Genomic DNA, 20,258 nt, shown 5'->3' with positions numbered 1-20,258 from the left:
CGCAGCCTAAGCCAGCCCAGTGACCTACATTCATCCCTCCACATGTCTCTTTGCCTCACTCAGTCTCTCCTTCTGTCCTCAGTATTTCTCTTTCTGCAGTACTATAAGGTTTGTTAGGATAAGGTTACTGTATTTGGATTTAATAGCTCAGGGGAATGGAGGGGCCTGTGTTGTGTCATAAGATACTCTATGTCCTTCATTCCTTCATCACCTGCTGACCCACTATAGCAACATGCGTCACCTGTTGGTGTTGATGGGCTCACGTTGCATCACCACTACTTAAAAGCCCAAATGTAACCCAACCGTGCCTGAGATAATTCACTTTTTCTGTTGATAATGATGTCACTCAAAGATGCAATGATGCAGTGAATTTCTGACAGAGGTGAAATTATTATCTTGTCTTTCTCTGTCTGCCTCCCTTTGTTTGCATATCACCTCTTTGACCTCTTTGTCTCTTTTTCCCCCTCCACCCTCCCCTTTTACATCGATCTCCAGTCTGATGATTGAGAGTGCTGACTGCCCGCTCTTCCACCACGATGGTCGACATGGAGAGCCACTACCACCCCCCTTCACCCCTGGAGGACTCTGTGCTGGGCAGCCCCCTGTGTGCCGATGATGACTTCATTGGCAGCATGGAGGAGCTGCAGGACATCTCCGAGTCCATGGGCAACAGCGCTCTCAGCTCCCTTGATGTCCCAGAATACCAGTACTCCAGCAATGGTTCCGAAGGCTCCGCTGTCTTAGGTGAAGAAAGTCTTACTGTTGTTGAATTGAAAAATACTGTGTATTTAGGTCATCAAGATATGATGAGATAACAATGTGCAGTTTTCTCCCACACTGTCATTTCAGTGTCCAAAGCAGCTCAGCATAATCTTCTTGCCATTGTTGTTGTTTTTAGAGCAGGGGTCCCTCGCTTTAGCTCCTTAATCCCTAATTTGCTCCAACTGAATGTTCAGAGAAGACTTACACACATTTTAGCTTATTTAACCTCTTGCCTTTACCTACCAAAAGCCTTTGACAGTCTTTTTCTACTCTGACTGACCTACTTTTCCTCAACTTTGGGCAGTTGTCCTTTGATCTTAATCAGTTTGTCCTTGTCCATGTCAGACTCACTGAGTCTCTCTTGAGGCTTTTCCCTGCCCATTTTCTGCCAATTCATTCTATGTTTCCTCCTTTTTTACTTTGTATTATCATTATCTGTACTCCCTCTACCAGTCTGTCTTCCTCTAACCCTTCTTCTCACCCCATAGCCAATGAGGAATTCACACATTCCTCAGCCAGCACGCACCACCTCTCAACATCCATTTGCTTCTGTGTTTCCTCCTGAATAGAAGTCCCATGAGCATGTAGGAGATTTATACTACTACCAAATTATGCAACAAGCAAAGGGGCCATGAATGGTCTTAGACGATAAACAACTGATGGAAGAGTAGGGGGTATATGTGAGAGAGAAGAAAGGAAAGGCTAAAAGAGAGGGAGGTGGTTGGAGAAGGCATCACAGAAACATTTGATGATGTCATGGAAAGTCAGTGAGAGGGTGTTTAGGATTTATTGGTGTTTAGGAGTGTTAAAACAGAGCAGAAGAAACACTGACACGCTTTTCTTGTCCACACTCAGTCAAAACATGTGCACTTGCACAAGGCTTGCTGCCAAATGCAGTTTATCCCCATTCTGGCGTCTCTCTCCCAACGCATGTGGCTTGACTTAGCGCCACTGTTTTGTACCATTTTGTCTTCGCTATTTGTGTACTGAGCAAGTTCTACCAACCATGTTCCATTCACAAGGTGGAAATAGGAAACTATTGGTGACCCATGGCAAACCACATGACCTGTCATCCATGAGGAATAACAGTAATACTACTCCAACACTGTTATGCTTGTCACAGGCAACACGCCACAAACAGCATACTAATATCTCTGAATGAATAGTTGCTGTGATGGAACAGACTGTCTTTGTCGCCCTTTGGCCCAAAGAGGTCAAACTGTACTTAAATTCCACCGGTTCGGCTATGGCTAAATGCAATCATCGTTTCCATAGTTATTAATTTGTGCACTGTGCATACATTATAAAAAAAGAACAGAACAAAAGGTTGGTCATGTTTACTTAGCTGAATTCTTCAAATGAAGGGCTTGTCGGATCGAACAGCATTTGAAACTCTCTCCACTCTCACCAATTTTGTAACTTTTCTAGACCAATCCAACAAAACATGAGAGCAAATCATGGTCTCTATTTTCATTCTTCACACTGCAACCTCCACTCCACTGTCACGTTTAGTACACAAACATGTGCAACACCATGAATGCCTTTTGAGGAGAAATTCATGCAGCATTATCCCCATTTAAATGATTATTACATCTCACCCTTCTTTATAATGGCAGGGGCCCCATTGTCAAAACATTTGCCTTCAGACATAGTTGAACAACGTGCTGCAACCAACTAGTTTGTGTCAAGCAAACCCTGAGATTAGTTAACAGGAGGCAGTGTCCAGTTATGCTGTTTGGCTACTGTTAAGGACCTCCACTTGCATCAAAATACTCAGTAAACCCATATTATTACCTCAAAATGTTTAAGTTGAAGTATGTTTAAGAAATATCAGTGCTTCATAGGGATCACTGTTGCAATTTGGTAATACCAGCTGTTTCCCATACATAATACAAATATATGTTTCTCACACAAATGTGCACACTATATAAACAAGAATGATTAAGACTGCAGCAACAATAGAAATGCTTGATACAGACATTTTCATTGAGGTGTGTGCGTTACCAAATTCAAATTAGATGTGTTCTTCATACCAAGAGTAAGGGGCCTATGAGGGCCATCGTCCCATCTGATTGAATGCTCAGTTGGGGGTGACAATATTGTGAAGGTCAGATAGGCTGGACTGGTTGGGAAAGCCGTTTTTCACTAAAACACCTGCTGAATTTTCAGTGATTCTGCTTTTTTACCACAGGATCACCACTTGTAGACATTAAAAAATAATGTGTGTTGTGTGTGGATTTCTAGTAATGTGGAAGTTCTTAATTGGCTTACTAATGCTTTTAAGATGTAAGCATTAGTCATGGGAATAGCGCAATGAAATGTTTAATCACCTATGAACTCGGTGTTTTGTAGATGCCCTAACCCCAGCATCCAGCCCATCTTCGGTTGTTTACGGGGTGGCAGCATGCCAGGAGGACCTAACATCTTCCACCTCATCGCTAAATCTGGAGTGTCGAGTGTGTGCTGACCGTGCCTCGGGCTACCACTATGGAGTCCATGCCTGCGAGGGCTGTAAGGTGAGATGAAGACTGTGCGCATAAATTACACGATAAGCAAAGTGGTTCTCTCTTTGAGTTTCATCTTACATGTTGGCGAAAAAGACTAGATAGAACATGTGGGTCTTGCTAATGGACATGTAGTTGTTCAAGGGTGTTGTTGTGAAGATTGGACTGGGGCCATTCTGTTATGGGGCAACCTTTCACATATGCCTCTGCTCTGAATCAGTCTACTTCATTTTCACACTCTACATTGAGTTTTAGTTACCTACTACAAGCAGACCACTAAATACACAGTAACCAATTTCAAGACAATACAGTGTATCATATTTGGAAGTTTAACACTGAAGAAAATAGGCCATGCCAGGTCAGAAATCCAGAGGCAGTGTGTCTTGTGACTAAGGATAACTGTGAAAAGCATCAGAAATAACAGGCTTGGCCTTCACACGTGGTCGCACAATAATCTTTCAGTTAATTTTTTACCAGTCATGTTGAAAAACAACCCAAGGCTGTTTTTTAAGTGTTACCAAAGGACAAAGATTAAGTGTGTATGTATGTGTTTTTGTGCCTTTTATGTTTTATTAATATTTTATTATATATGATATTATTGCATTGTTGTTGTTCAGTCTTAAATATTCTTTAGTATTCTTATTCTTTTTGCTTCAATTAGTCAGTGAAGGGAGCAAAACAGAAGGAAAAGAAGCAATTGAAGCGAGACACTTTTTTACACATCCGCAGTGAAAATCCACAGAGCACAGCTAAATGAAAAAGTCAAGACAGGAGTGGGTGTATGAATGTCAGGAAGTGATACATAAACTCAGTAACTCCATATGTTAACATGCTGTTACATACATTTTCACATTATAGCAACAGGCCTCTGAGTGTATGTGGGCAGTAGTAGTAGATAATTTCTCTGTTTGCATGCAATAGTGGATATACTGTATGTGTAATTGTGTGTCCATGCATTGATACGTAATTGTCTCCACTGGATAAAGGCCTTTGTCTATCCACCAGGCAGAGTGAAAGACGTGACTTGTCCAGAGTGAAGTAGTAGGGCTGTAAAACTGTAAAACCACAAGTTATCACAAAGGTCAAGGTAAATTTGTGTAGAAATGACCTAAAGGAAGGCCATTAAAGGCACATCTATCAGAAGTTACCTATGAAGTACAAAAGGGTAATGGAAAAGAGATCCACTGAAATAGATTCCATTCCATCATAATGAGCAGCAAAGCATGTCTGAGTTCAAAGGCTCCTCCAAACAGATTTTTCCAAGTAGTTTTGGGCATATCGCCTATAATACAAAGGTGAACAGAAATGAAGGGCAAGAGAAATGGGGAATTACAGATTCCTCATTGAGAATTGAACCAAGGTAGTTGTGATCACAGCATAATGGTATACATGGTGTGTATAACACCTGATATCTTCAATATGCAGAGTGGAAAGAAAAAGGAAAAATATGCAGATTATTGGCACAAACTGAAGAGATGCTACACCAGTCGAAGTTAGAGTTAGGAAAAAATGCCTGCTTAGTTTAATGCTCAAAAAAAACAAAATTAATCTGCTTTAGATTCTTATTCTAATTATAATTTTTATTAGCACATGAAAATGCTTTCAAACAGCTTAAAGATCACAGACAAACAATCAAATCAATAATGTGAAATAACCAAAATTGTTCTCACTGTGGCAAAAGTAGCATGTGTTGTAGGACCCAAAGGATAATCTTGAATAAAATGACTTCACATCCTCTCTCGGGCATGTTTTCTCCCTCTTACTTGGTTGTGTAACAGTAGCAGGAGCAAGCTGACCCCTGTGATGTCAGTGCAATGATCTTTTATGACTTGCAGCGTCAACATGAAGCCCACATGTCCTTCTCTGTATTTCTGACCCTTGTTTTATGTGTGTATATTTGTGTGAGCGTGTTTGCACGTGAGGTTGGGGGTTAGTGGGTGAGAGTGACTTAACTTGCACTCACATGGTCATACATGTAATCCTGTGTAATCTTGTATCGTATGATCATTTGTGCATACTTAGTGTGGGTCTGGGTGTCTGCATGTATTTTGGCACACTTGGTGACAGTTTCAGGGAAAAAATTACAATTTGCTATTAAGTATGGCAAAATGTGCTATTAAGCAATTCCCCAGGCATTTTTTCTACCCTCCAGTCAACTGCACACACGCCACTCGGTCCATCAGTTTCTCGCCAAAGATAAATGTTTTTTTTTTTGTCAAGGTTGTGTAAGTGAGGAGAAACTGGTGGTGAAACAATGTGTCTGATACTGTCACACACCATCCATATTATTTTCTAATGACTTCTTTCTTAAAGTGTTGGTCAATAGTTATTTTTTATACTAAAACAGGTTGGGGTTTCTTTTGGGGTTTTTTTCCTGTCTGACTGATTTGGTGGTTTAGGGTGCTCTCGATTATGCTTATAAATAAAAGTACTTGTCAAAACATCAGCAGTGATTACGTGTTTTCCTCCTACAAGCAGCATAAAATGTTTGGGTTTTGAACTTGTCTGTCTGTCTGTCTGTCTGTCTGTCTGTCTGTCTGCCCACTAATTCCTTCAGGGTTTTTTTCGGAGGACCATACGCCTGAAGCTGGAGTATGACAAGTGTGAGCGCCGCTGCAAGATCCAAAAGAAGAACCGCAACAAGTGCCAATATTGCCGCTTCCAGAAGTGCCTGTCAGTGGGCATGTCCCACAACGGTGAGTCCTACAGGGCAGGGCAGGGCAGGTCTAGACAGTGCTTCAAGCTCAGCAGCACACGCACGCACGCCGCATGCACAAGCACACACATACTCGTGCATGCTTCTTGTTACTTGTAAACACACACTACTTAACACAGCCCCACAATTGTGTAGATGCCAAGATTAATTGTACAGGCATGCACATACATAAGAAGCACAATTAAGCAATCTGATACCCTTTTTGGGTGTCACATTGCATGTTAAGGCAAGTCACTAGCTGAAGACTAATCCATTATACAGATATATGTCTTTTTTTTTTTTTTATATTTCAACATTCAACAAACACCCAGTGAGATCTACAACTCATGCATGTACTGTAGAACACATGTTGTATTTGTGTCTGAGTGTGTAGCACATATTGCATTACAATGTTTGAATCCATTCAACCCTTTTGGTACAGCTTTGTGAACAGGAAAGACTATCACATGACTAAGTAATATTTTGATTAATCTGTTCTGTCACTATAAAACTCAAATGAGCCTGCTATGTAGTCTACTAATAGTATTTTTCTTATATCTAAAGTGACTATAATAATTTTGATAATGCTAAATAATCATGCATGATGCCTAACATTGTCACGGGACGCTGGAAGCAACCCTGCACTCTGTGACTTTTCCTCCAAATTCTAACCTTACGTCTTGATGGTCACAGAGAAAAACAAACTTGCATATATAATGGTAATAATACCCTGTTGCTGTTAACACAACATTGTCTCTCCTAAAAACCTTACATCAGGTTTCCTCCTCAGTGTCACTTGTCTTTGTTTGGATTACAGGAATATTATTGTTTAAACTGTGTAAACATACAACATGGCATGCTGACCCTTGGTCAATGTCAATATCCTGATAGGAAAGAAGTTCTGAATTTTGGAGATGACGTTTTGTGTGTATGCGTGGGTATGAAAGTGCTTGTTTTTGCTGGTCGGTCAGTGTGTTTCTTGTAGAAGGATCATAAAGGTCAATGCAATTGGTGGGTTTACATATACACTCTGCATACTTTGCAAGTATTCCGCACCGGTGATCGTGAACTTGTGGTTTGCAGGGCGCAGATTGAGCATATTACATACTGAGATATTGATGACTAGCATTTTTTTGTCGCATGGGTTTATTGACTTCAGAGGTTTCAATGCTTCTATAATGTGTAACACAGCACAGTAGTGCCTAAAAGCCATGCAGTAGTATTATTTCTGTCAGCTGCACTTCCTCTTACGGTATATGTGTATTGAGTTTCATGGACCTAAATGTAACTGTAGAGGACAAGGAAGGAGATTTGAGATGCAAGTGCAACCTAATCTTTTGAGGTCTGGAGGTCTATCAGACTACAAGACCACATCACTATTAATTTTGGAGTTTTGTTCTTCTCTTTGTATCAACAAGCAGTTTGACTGTACCAGATCACTCTTTTAAAAAATGGTTCAGCAGATAGGGTTAGACTTTTCTTTTGATGTATCAATTAACATTCAGACATCATCAGAAAGTGAGCATTTAGAAAAGTTTTGTTTTGTACTTATCCCATAATAATGAGGTTGTTTAAAAAAAAGCATGATGAGTTGATATTGGTGTTCTAATTTTGTTATAATATATTTTAAGTATAGCAGCTGATGCTCGGTTTTATAAATTTAACATAAAATCCTGAATACAAAACCTCTGACTGCATGCACACTGATGCTCTGTAATAAACATAGAAGTGAATGTTATTGCAGTTTGTGGGGAAATAACAGATCCAGAGCACTAATACGTCTGACTGTAATTGGCTGGAATCTTCTTCCACAAATCAGCCTCTGAAACAGACGATTCAGCAGAATGATAGTCCGTCCCCCTCCTACTTAGAGGCCCCCTCCCTGCTTGAGTCACAGACTCATGCCTTCACACTGGCCCTTAGGAAACGGACTTATGCTTAGCTTAACATCACTCACTTCCTCTCATCTTAATTAGACTTGGCTGCTGCCCAGGCGCCTACTGCGGAGCTTTACTAGCTTCAGATGATCCATCCACTTTGTGAGCAGTAATCTAATGGGCCCTCATGCTGTCTACAGGCTCGGTATCTCATCCGTGCTCAGCCCTGCTTAGTATAGCTGGATTTGTTTCAGCAGTGGGTGGCTTTTTGGAGAACAGGGAAATCAGATCTCCCATTTATGCTTTAATAGTCTCTCGGGTTGTCAAAGAGGTGTGTGTGTGTGTGTGTGTGTGTGTGTGTGTGTGTGTGTGTGTGTGTGTGTGTGTGTGTGTGTGTGTGTGTGTGTGTGTGTGTGTGTGTGCGTGCGTGCGTGCGTATATGTGTGTGTGTGTGTGTGTGCCAGTCTGTGCCCATATAAATTGGTGAGGAGAGGTTAAAAGCAGTTCACCTCTAATCTCATTAGTCAAATGGGATCAGACCGTCTGAGAGATTCTGTTATCCTCTTGTACAAAACAACTCTTGTATAGTATTGAAGCACACTCTACACAAGTGATGCCACCTTACAACACATGCTGTAATGTGTAGTATGTTGTGTTCATTCATAAATTCCTCAAGCTGGAAAATTCTTTTACCCTTTTTTGTTAAATATCGATTCTGCTATCTTTATTATTCTACTCATGCTAATTTTCTTCTGTCATTTGTGCTTTATGGGGGGAAAAGCATCAAGATAAACTGTATGTCTCTTGTTTTTGTTTTTGTCAGTTTATCTGTGTTTGCATGTGATTTGGTGTCTTTTGAAACTCTGCTAGTTGTGTCATGTTGATTTAGAAACTTGCATACCCAAGTGCTGACTTCCAAATTCTGCTAGTTGGCTTTCAGAGTGTCAGAATCATATGACCTGCCTTTGAAGTAGGAATTGTAGATGTGATTGAGCATAGATTGGTTAGGATTTAAGATATTTAAGATATTTAGGATTTTAGACACATTCACAGCCATGGTGAAACTGTCAAAAGGTGATGGTTTTATCTTTGAAAGTACCTTTATATGGTAAACTCATCTATTTTTCTGACTTCTTGGCCTTTAGCTGTGCAAGCTTTGTTTGGACACAATTTACATATTTTTGGAATCATTCATTTCTTTTAATGGGCTGTCTTGTATATGTTTGGAAATGATTCTTCATGATGTCAGCATCTTGAGTCATTGATTCGTGTGGTTTTCACTCTGTGTGCCCACCTTGTTCTTTTACAGTTATTTCCTCTGTGCTCAATTGTATTCACTGGTACTGTGTGTAATCATAATAATATTAAATCTAATATAGGCATGGATTTATTGCTTCTAATATAACATTTGGTATACTGTAGATTTCATCTGTGATTTGACAGATTTACAATGGCACAAATTTTCTTATCTTAATCTGACTTCCTGTCTGTGTTGCTGTCTGCAGCCATCCGTTTTGGTCGGATGCCCCAGTCAGAGAAGCTGAAGCTGAAGGCGGAGATGGTGACGGGGGACAGGGAGGTGGAAGACCCCCAGGTAGCTGACCAGAAGACGCTGGCCAGGCAGATTTATGAGGCCTATCTCAAGAACTTCAACATGAACAAGGCAAAAGCTCGAACCATTCTTACCGGGAAGACCAGCAATCCTGTACGTTGATTAAGAGTAGTAGGTTGGTGAGTGAAAGATGTTGTGTATGTGTGTGGATGGCTGTGTGTATTCATGGCTCTTTCCTCACAGGTCGAGTTCATGTCATCTTGCTTCATTTACTTCTTCCCCATCTTAGTGATTTTAATCTTGTCCTTAGTACATTCAAAATTTGTAAACAGATTTATGTCTCAATATGACCTGGCAAACAAGACCTTAGAGATTATGTGTAGCCAGCCAATGACAGAAATGACTTTCTCAATCAGTAGTGCAAGCCAACACACATGCTGAGCTGGACAAGAAAATGTTTGTTTGCACGGAAACAGTATAAAGAGTCAGTGTATGAGTCCATCACATCTACTTTTGCCTGTTTCCCTCTATTTCTGCGCTATTTTCATCAACCCTCCCAAAAAACATTCCCTCACACCCTTGTTTCTTCTGCATTCTTTTCTTTGGAAAAGCGGGGTCGATGAGGATGGGGTCAGGGACTGCTGCCCAGAGTTGTTGTGAATACCCTGAATGGATATATGTAGGTGTGAAATAGGTCAAGAGGGACAGGTCAGTCAAAGTGCACATCCATGTTCAAACACAGACCCTCTCCACTGATTCCAGAGATCAAAGCTTCCAAATGGATAAGTGTGCATTTAGGGTAGAGTGGGTCTCTGGGGTTTGCAGCCGTTGGAAAGCAGTCAGTTGAAAATGCACATATTGTTTGATCCACCCATGATTTCAGAGTTTGTGGTGTCACGGTACTTTTATACAGAGACGAACTTCCCCTGAAAGTTATATTTTGTGCCATTTGCCAGGGATCAGTGCTGACATGCTGACATGATCTGCTGCTTTCATTCTGAGACTGTATATATAGCATGAGAGGAAAGAACAGCTTTCTCAATTTGTTACATCTCACATTATTGTAAGACTGATAGAGACTGATTTGGGAAATATAATGTTTTAAGATCCTGAGGATAGGGTTGCAAGAGGACAGCTGATTAAATGGTTTATATGCAATGGTTAATCACTTATGGAAAAGTACATCCTCCATCATTAACTTACTGGGATCCAGTTTATACATGTAACTGAGCCAGAAGACATCTGTAGACTTCTGTCAGGTTTGACTCATCAATCTCAATGTGTGGGAGGAATACTGAGCAATAATTGTCTCACTGTTAGCTCTGATCTGTGTGCAACTAATGATTTCATCATTTAATCATCTGACTTAACTGGTACAGTATATGAATCACCAGCAATAGTATGTAAAGTAGACTTAAAACAAGCCGCTAAAACATGACAAACTCTTGCTGCTGCACAGGTCTACAGTGTACACTTGATGATTTAATGGGAAAAGAAAAAAGTTAAAATCCTGCTATGTTTTTGGCTAATTCATTAAATGTCTAGACTATAAAATCTAGTCTAGTTAAGTATGCCATTCTTAAAGATAAGATTGTGGATTTTTAACTACTTGTAGTGCTATGCAATGATTTTATAAGTGCACACCTGTTTTGTTTGCATCATGCACATGAACTCATCCCTGCAGCTGATGCATCACACAGCACAACACATGTATTCTTGCTATTTGACAGCAAGCTAGCATGTAAACAGATTATAATATGAATATTGAAATATTAATTTATATATTAATTTTAAATCCGAGACAATAAGCAAATGCTCATATTTGAATAGTTGAAACCAGTAAATTAGGTATTTTTGCTTTATAAATGACTCTTATGACTTCTCAAAAATGTTTTTTTAACAAACCAAGCAACAAACGAACATCGGGGAGGAGGGGTTGGCATCAATAAATACAACAAGTGGCTACATCAATACATATGCCTTTTTAATTTTTTTTCCTTCAGTCTCACTCCAATAAAAGACCAGGAGGAAACAATACCATTTACACATAGTCCAGTATAGAGTTTAAGTATCACCTGATTACAGGTCGGGATCAAGGTGCCTCAGTGTAGCGGCTGCTCTTTCCCTCCCAGTTAAATTAATAAATTCTTCTAGCCATTCACTTCAGGGCATTCCCACAAACAGTGCATCAGGGTTCCTCTATTACACACTGAAACATCATGCCCCTCAATAGTGGGAAGGTTTAAATCAGTGAAGAACTCTTCCATTTCTGAGCTTTTTGATTCACATTCTGATTGACAGCAGCCATACAACATTTCTAGAAATCAATGTAGATAATAATTCATATTTTCGATATTTCATGAGAGAGTGAGAGGAAAAATAAAGAAAAGCGTTGATCCTCATAACTCACCAAGTAATTATGGGAAGGGTGGGGGGGGGAAACTGTGGATATGTACTTGCACAATAATACTATCAATCTCCGAATAGGTCAGGTATTTTTTTCCTTAAGAACCCACTCTCTGAAGATTAGGGTCTCCTGGTCGATAGTCACGATAAGTCTGGCAGGATATAGTATTCCATACTGCATATTCTCTTTACGCAGTATAATCCCAAGTTCTTTATAAATCACGTTGGCGTTGCAGCTCCATTGGAAAGTCCTGAAACAAGTGAAGTTGTTTTTGCCTCAAAACTGTTTTTGACTCTACAATTTTTTTTTTAATTAAATCTGAAGTAACTGTGAATTTGCATAGATGAAGCTCTCTCTTAATTGATCTGTCTATTGACTTCTATGAGGAAGGGAGTTCAATTCAACTGGGTTTTTTTGTTGTTGTTGTCGTTGTTAGCTATCTGTACCTCTAATGCTGTTATCCTTTGGAGACAGCACAATTTTTATCAGAGAGCTTCTACAAAACACACAATATCAGGTGTGTTGCAGCAGGCAGTCAGTTACAGTGCTATAAACCGTGTATATATTTCTTTTTAAAAAATCAGATCCATTAGGGTGTAGCTGCAGAGTGACAGGGAGTATTTACGTTGTTATAGACATCTTAAGTGTCAACTTGGGCTGTGGACTTGGTGCCTTTCTTACCTGCCAAAGTACTGAGGTCTCCTCTGAGGTTATATGGGCTCATGTGCTTGTGCAGGACCACATAGCTCCAGTTCAGGCAGTGAGTCCAAAAAGAACAAAAGTATCTATTAGAGAAAAAAAAAATTATTTACTGTATACAATGTCCATGCGCATAAGGCCTGTGTCAGCACTTCTGGTGCAACATTGTGTTATGGTATTCTGGAACTGAGATGAATAACAAAGTATTGGCTACAGGTTATGATGATCAAGTGTTGTGTTGGCTTAGAATTACTACCAAATTAAACAGCAAAACATGTCATGTGCCTCATACCTTCCCTTGCTACTCTAGCCCACGTTTAGCACGGCATTCATGAGTCAGAACTCTGGTCTGACGTGCAGCAGCAGGTGTAGCTGCTCATCATATGTTGTAACGTGTCCACTGTGGGAACAGTGACGCAGCTAAAATGACCCACTAGATTAGTTTTCCTTCTTTTTTATTGCAAGTGTTTTTATACACTGGCCTATAGTTTCAAATGAATCAAAAGATAATTATTTTTGACATTTGGAGTTTTCCCCTGTTTAAGCCCACATTGCTTATATTTCTAGAAACACTATTTGCACTTCAAACCCAAGTGCTAAGAATGACATACATAATTACATAGCTGCAGGGTCAAGGAGAGTAAATTTGTCATCGTGTAAATATTCAACTGTCAATAAGGGCTGCAGGCTTTTCTTTCAGTAAGGATTATGTGTAAACACTACTATCATTACAGTTTTTCATGTAGGAAGGTTTGCTGAATCAGCTTTTTCCATATCCATGTAGCCTCGTCAAGTATAGTCAGGTTTATTTATGTATCCCAAAATCACAGTACAAGTCATGTGTGCATTTCAATAGGGAATCTATTTTTAAACATGCTTTCCACATATAGTTCAAACGAGTGTGTCTTTCTACTCTGTTCACAGCCTTTCGTCATCCATGACATGGACACTCTCCAGCTGGCAGAGCAGACACTGGTGGCAAAGATGGTCGGCTCGGCGGGAATGCTAAAGGACAGGGAGGCAGAAGTTCGAATTTTCCACTGCTGCCAATGCACCTCGGTGGAAACGGTCACCGAGCTCACAGAATTTGCAAAGTCCGTCCCCGGGTTCTCAAGCCTGGACCTCAATGATCAGGTGACTCTTTTGAAATATGGCGTGTATGAGGCCCTCTTTGCCCTACTGGCCTCCTGTATGAACAAGGATGGGCTTCTTGTAGCGTATGGCTCAGGGTTCATCACCCGGGAGTTTCTCAAGAGCCTACGGCGGCCTTTCAGCGACATGATGGAGCCAAAGTTCCAGTTTGCCATGAAGTTTAATGCACTGGAGCTGGATGACAGTGACCTGGCTCTGTTTGTGGCTGCTATCATCTGCTGTGGAGGTGAGGGAAATTATCTTTTGTCCTAATAAAGCTATTAATCCGAAGCAGTCTACCATCTTGTTTTACACAATGTGCTTTGATATCACAGAAAATTAAGAGATTGTAACGCCATTCTTGTAAAATGTCATTTTAATACGAAATTATGTTTATGACCCTCACTTTTTTGCCTCCTGTGTGATTAGACCGACCAGGCCTGGTGAACGTGGGGCACATTGAACGAATGCAAGAAAGCATTGTGCAGGTGCTACAGCTCCATCTTCTGGCCAATCATCCCGACGACACTTTCCTCTTCCCCAAGCTGCTGCAGAAACTGGCTGACCTCCGGCAGTTAGTCACCGAGCACGCGCAGCTGGTGCAAGAGATCAAAAAGACAGAAGACACCTCACTGCACCCACTCCTGCAGGAGATTTACAGAGACATGTACTGAGAATTGTGGAGGAGTAACCAGGAGAGGCACTCTACGGACCATCTCCTTTTTCAGGGACAGGAGAAGAAGAAGAGTCCTCCATAAGCTAGGGTTGAACCACTTCACCCCACCCCCTTCCCCTCGCCCCCCTCCCCCAATGCAGCAAGAGTTAGCTTTGGCTTCTGTCGGTACAAGAAGCCCTATTTAAGCCCAGGCAAGAGGCTGGTGGCTCTCCTAGTTTGATGCAGTGATCTCCACTCCATTGTGTGGACCTTGAAATGTGATATACAGCTGATTGAGCCTCCATCTAGACACCCGTGTATGTAACCTCTGGCCAAACTCTTGGATAAAAAATACTAAATGCAACTTTGAAGTCTTTAGGTGACCTCTGTGGTTATTCCTAAACCGACCTGAAAAAAGCCCTAAAATGAGACAGTGAACTTGATAGTCACCACTCCAGCAGTATGTTTGAAAGTACATTTTTATACCGATGTCAAAGAGCAAAGAGCCATATTCCCTCACAGTTCTCAACACCCAAGTGACTTCAGTGGCAGCAGCAACATTAAGACAGTAATGATAGCGGGAAGGCAGCTTCTGTCAAATTGGCTATCAATAAATGTTGGTTGGTGGTTATGGTTATCTATGCACCAGCCCTCCAGCATGTTTCTTTACCTTTCTATACCAAGCGACACAACTGTGGTGTCCCAAGGCTCTTGAACATAATCCTTTTTTTTGTACTGTAAGTCAAGCCATACTTTGTTTATATTTATCTTTAAGTCTTGAGATGATCAATGCCTCTTGCTAACAAGATACCAGGAAGACTTGATTTAGATTATCATTACAAATGACTCAAGTTGCTTCAACAAATGTCCACAAACTATACAGGCAATATCATTTTTTACAATTCACAGTAAGGTTGCAAAATCTTTGGAAATTTGAAGTTGTTCAAGACTGAAATGGCACACAGATTCACTGTGTAAATGCACCACAATGCAAATCTGAAGCACAAGCATGCCTGTGAAATGTAGTATCACACTATTTTATACTGGACCTCCATTCACTGCCTTCTTCACAAAACACATGCACAGATGTTTGGCACTCCATCCTGTTTTGTGTTGTGGTATTCAAGGGCTAACACCAAGATAAACCGCATTACAACCTTAAATACCAGTACACTTGAAGTGGATTTGGTATAAATCAGTCATCAGTTTCTCACTCAGTGAATCCCTCCTCAAAATGATATCTCATTCATTACTGGTAACATATGCAGTTGCTTAAGATTCAGGGTTTTTTAGAAACATTTTTGTATACGACGGCAAATGAAAAGCATTAATCTACCTTGTTTCTTTGAGAAAAAAATGTATGACATGATAGATCAACACACTTGTCATTTTGGTTGAAAAAGGGTCTGTGATGTTTTTGCGGTTGGCCTGGTAATTTTTGGTAAACAGTATCAAAATCAAAAGATACTGGTATCTACCTACATTTATGGGCTCTGCAAGGACAGTCACAAGGCATATGCATATGTAAAAAGGCCACTCCTGTAATATGTTATGATACTGCCCCTTGTAAATGAGCATGAAAGAAGACTTATCCTACCAAAATCTCCTAAAATCATCATGAATTTATCAAAATCCATTCATCTGAAATAGACCTTGTCTTTAGAATTATGTCACATTGTATAGAGTGCACTGTACATAAATTAAATCTCACAACTCTCACTGACTGCTCACCCCAACTCACCCCCCCCCCCCCCCCCCCCCCCTCCCGACTCTCGAGGTATACAAGGTACTAATGATGATCAACTTTTGTATTCCTCTGTTTGGTAAATACTTTTAAATGTTTGAAACTGTACAGTAAATGTAGTTATGTACTGTATGTTCTTTTTGCTTAAATGCCACATAATTGTGTTATGATTGAATTTGATCATATTTTTATACTAAAGTATATATGTATGACTAAATCTAATAATTGTTGTTTTTTTTGTTTTTTTTGAAATGGCACGAATGAAGAGTGCAGTGTAAATAGACTTAAGGGTAACAGGGCAAGTGGTAATCTGAATATCCATAGATATTAATCCCAGTGGGGACATTCCTTGTGTTGATCGCTCTTTTTAGATAGAGAACCATCACGGCTGCGATATGCATTCAGTTCATTTCAACTGAACTTCACTTGTGTTAAATCAAGCACTTATGATTTAAATTGATGGCCTGTGTGCACTTAACAGGGCTGCACAGGTTTCTACAATTATGGGTAGTTGATTAGCAGCAGGGGTCATACAGTACTGATCTCCCCTTTTATACACTGGTGTCAGGTTGCACATAAGGAAACAAATGAAGTGATATATGTTTCATCATCACTATCATAAATGCTCCATAATTCCCTCCTCATATTGAGCAAACCTGCCTGTATTGTTTTATTTCTTGTGACACATCACATCTCTGTTGGTTAAATAGAGAAACTGAATGCACTCATAATTTGCCATCACATCACCTACTATTACAGTTAAGAAGATGCAGTAATGAAAATGCAGTATATATTGTTTTATAATCCTGTTTTGTCACATTTTTTGTCTGACTTTTCTCTCCTCACTTGCTGCTATATTATACTATCTCACCAAACTTTTTTTTTTTTATGCCATGAGTAGATTACTGACCTTTAAGCTGCCTCTTACTTATATATAAATATAAATATAAATATCTTCACACAGAATGTCAATCCCACATGCAGAATTCATTCAATGCAGCTGATTTTTTCCCACAGATTCCTGGAGATTTGGAGATCCCAGTTATACTTCAGGATTAACACAATCAATCTGTGCCTTAGCATGTACCCATGCCATAAAACACTTGAGATTCAGATTAAGAGTTAACATGTGCGCACACACACACACTTTCAAAATTACACACTGTTGTTGTGCACAGCTACAATTGGCTGTTTCGGAAACAACAGGGCAATGCAGACAGGAAATGTTGTCACAATAGATTTAGGGTATAATCAGGTATCAGGTATAAATGACAATAAGACAGAGGCTCAAAAGTGCTATTGACATTTTACCCTACACAACCATAACAATGAAGGACTAGCTTTAAAAAACAAAATGATTAAAATGCTACAGCCTGGCCCAAGAGGAGAAGTCATATAAATTTGTGATGTCTGCTTACCCTTAGGAGTCTGTTTTGTGTTGAATTGACAAGGGACTTTTTAACTTGTATCAGGGAAACCTAGTCTTCCTTTGTTGAACTAGCTCAGGACATAGAAAGGTACTCTTATTCCTTTTCTATCTCTGTCTTTTTTCTGCGTCTTCTTTTTCTATCTGGAATGAGTTCATAGTTCACTGCCTTACAGCACTCAAACACCAACAATATTGATTAATACTTTATTTTAATTTTATTTTTATTGTGTCCAAAACTGACAGAAAAATGTTACCGGGGGGCAGTAGTGATAGGAATTAGATATTTGATTTGTTGTTTTTTTTTCTTCCTGGATTTCATGGAGTTTGTTTTTGTGGCTATGGTTTCATGCAAAGAGACAACAGAGACTGTCTTTGGATGTGATGTTATTGTGTACTGTGGCTTGGTAACAATACTGTAAATGTTTGATGAATGTAAACCTAGACATTTAAACCATGAAATAAGTTGACATTGAATGGATTTAAAATAAAATTATTTTAAAAATCCAATAATTTATTTTGTTTGTTTGAATTTAAATTGACATTGCTGTAAGTTAATATTCAATATCATTTATATTATTAGGTGGTTATATGTGTTATTTGTGAGTATAGAATCCCCACAGACAAAGAAACATACAGATCAAAACTAAATACAATGTCTTGTCTGATACTGTGGGCAATTATGTGAGTTGGACCTGATGCAAGATCGCCACCTATTGGTGCAAAGTTAAACCTGCATTTACATTATAATACGGTGACAAATCTTTGCTGAGCTGTGAAGTGAAAATATTTCTTGCAATCTTTTATAATGCATATACGATCTAATTGTGACTGTGATGTACTGAATCCACTTCTGCATTATTATTCTATTTGATTGATATTATACACAGTTGATTTTCACAGACAGAAATGATGATGATGATGATAGCACTTCACCATGTGATGCAATGTATATCCATGGCACCCCAAATTGATCTGCGTTAGGTCATAATGAGCCCTGTAAAAACAAATTGCATTATTTTCTGCATTTGGTAAAGATATACTGACATCCCTAATCACTAAACAAAAGATTCTGGTTTAAAGACTGAAACTGTGGTGCAATTCATTTATCTTCATTGTTTTACTACACTTTATTTGTTTTACTTCATTATGAAAAGACCAAATTTTCAGTAAAGGTACAGAGAAATCAGGATGTAAATGATCCAATATATCTAAATGTGATTAATTTTTAGGGTACAGTATGTAGAATGAATCAAAAAGTGGCATGAAACACATGGTTAGGTGTTTGGTTTGAAAAATTCTCTGTGAATATGGTATTTTCCAAAAGTTAAAATCAGACTGTCAGTGATACAGTATCAGAGTTTAAGTACATCCGTCCCTACATCAAACAACACAAATATAACTGTCAAGTGACCTTTCCTTTTAAAAAAAAATCTGTCTACCATAGCTAAATTAGGGAGTTGTGCGACAGTGAGCCTCTGAGCCCCTATTAACCCCACTTCCTCATACCATCTGGGCAAAGCTGTAATATTACCTGGCCTTACAAGTATAAAACTGTAGTATGAAGGGTTTAAAAGTCTATTTTAATTCAGCAGGACCATAATTAAGGCCCTCATCTTGTCAGCTGGTATTGTGCATCCTCAGGCAAAGCAGACAAATGCTATTTTATTACCTAATCTTGAGACCCAGTGTGTAGACAGACCATGTGTCAAACACAAATTTTATTATCTTTATTTAAGTTGATATTGTGCTCACAATGTGCATATTTCAATATTAAATTGATTATCTAAAGGGCGATATAGCCTATACGGGAAATGGGGCACAAGGCCCACATCCTGCAAATATGTTATAATTCACCCATGTTCATTTGGTTGTTTGGGTGTTGTTTGTATGTCTTTTCCTTTTCCTTTTTCTTTTGTTGTTGTTGTTGTTTTTGGTGTTTGGCTTCCAATTGCTTAAAAAAAAAAATCTGTAAAAATCATGTATATAAAAGTGTAGTATACTACAAACATAGAGCTCTAACATGTTGGTATCCGAATCAGGTTTTTCTCAGCTCAGTATGTACAAGGTATTTGACCGCAGTTCAGTGGCTCTCAAAGACACAATAATCTCTCACAATAGACATATATGTAGTAGTGGACAACAACATGTAAGGTAAGTGCAACCGTTTCTGTGACTGTAAACAGGATACAAATATTGCAAAAGTGTGTAAGAGTGCAAAGAGTGCTGAAATAAATATGTATGTAATTGTATGATGGGTTAAAATAGTAATGTTACTTTATATACATAGAGTAGGTGGTTATGCACAGCACAGCCTGCTCAAATATACAGAAATGAATGATACATGTTATTGTGCATTTTGCACGTGTGCATGAAGGCCAATGGCAGGCTCAGACTGGCCTGCAAGGACATGTGCAAATGTGTGTTATGTCATTATTATGTCATGTCATGTCTTTAAGGGATCCGTGATGTAAATGTGTCTCATTGTTCAAGTGCTATGAACCAAATGAATGAATAACATACTTAGGACTTGCAACTTATCTAAGAGAGAGGAGATCATATTCCTGGACTTCATCACCTTTATTTAATCTATACCCGTATTAAGTGGATGGATGGAACATCTGTCACCATCTCACCTTCTGTTAACACCTCCAAGAACCTCTGGAAAGGTGCAAGCCCCCTTTATGAGGACCAGTGCAGTAGAGGGCGCTCTACTTCTGACAAACTGTGTATTCTTCACCTCGACGACTCCTCCTCCTCCTCCTCCTCCTCCTCCTCCTCCTGTCTTCTTGTCACATTGTCCAAC

At 39.4% G+C, this 20,258-nt stretch overlaps 1 protein-coding gene across 3 annotated transcripts in view; it reads left to right on the top strand.

Moving 5' to 3' along the window:
* Positions 1–15,738, top strand: part of pparab (peroxisome proliferator-activated receptor alpha b) — a 29,277-nt gene extending 13,539 nt beyond the window's left edge. For all 3 annotated transcript variants that reach the window (XM_053318575.1, XM_053318577.1, XM_053318578.1), the window contains 6 exons: positions 496–744; positions 3,115–3,278; positions 5,824–5,962; positions 9,344–9,543; positions 13,421–13,874; positions 14,057–15,738. In XM_053318575.1, the coding sequence (XP_053174550.1) occupies positions 537–744; positions 3,115–3,278; positions 5,824–5,962; positions 9,344–9,543; positions 13,421–13,874; positions 14,057–14,301 (1,410 nt within the window). In that variant the 5' untranslated portion in view covers positions 496–536 and the 3' untranslated portion in view covers positions 14,302–15,738. The remainder of the gene's footprint in view (positions 1–495; positions 745–3,114; positions 3,279–5,823; positions 5,963–9,343; positions 9,544–13,420; positions 13,875–14,056) is intronic.
* The last annotated feature ends 4,520 nt before the right edge of the window (positions 15,739–20,258 follow it).

The sequence above is a fragment of the Scomber japonicus genome, chromosome 5, assembly GCF_027409825.1.
Source record: "Scomber japonicus isolate fScoJap1 chromosome 5, fScoJap1.pri, whole genome shotgun sequence".
NCBI lineage: Eukaryota > Metazoa > Chordata > Actinopteri > Scombriformes > Scombridae > Scomber > Scomber japonicus.
This window is presented reverse-complemented; position numbering and strand designations above follow the sequence as displayed.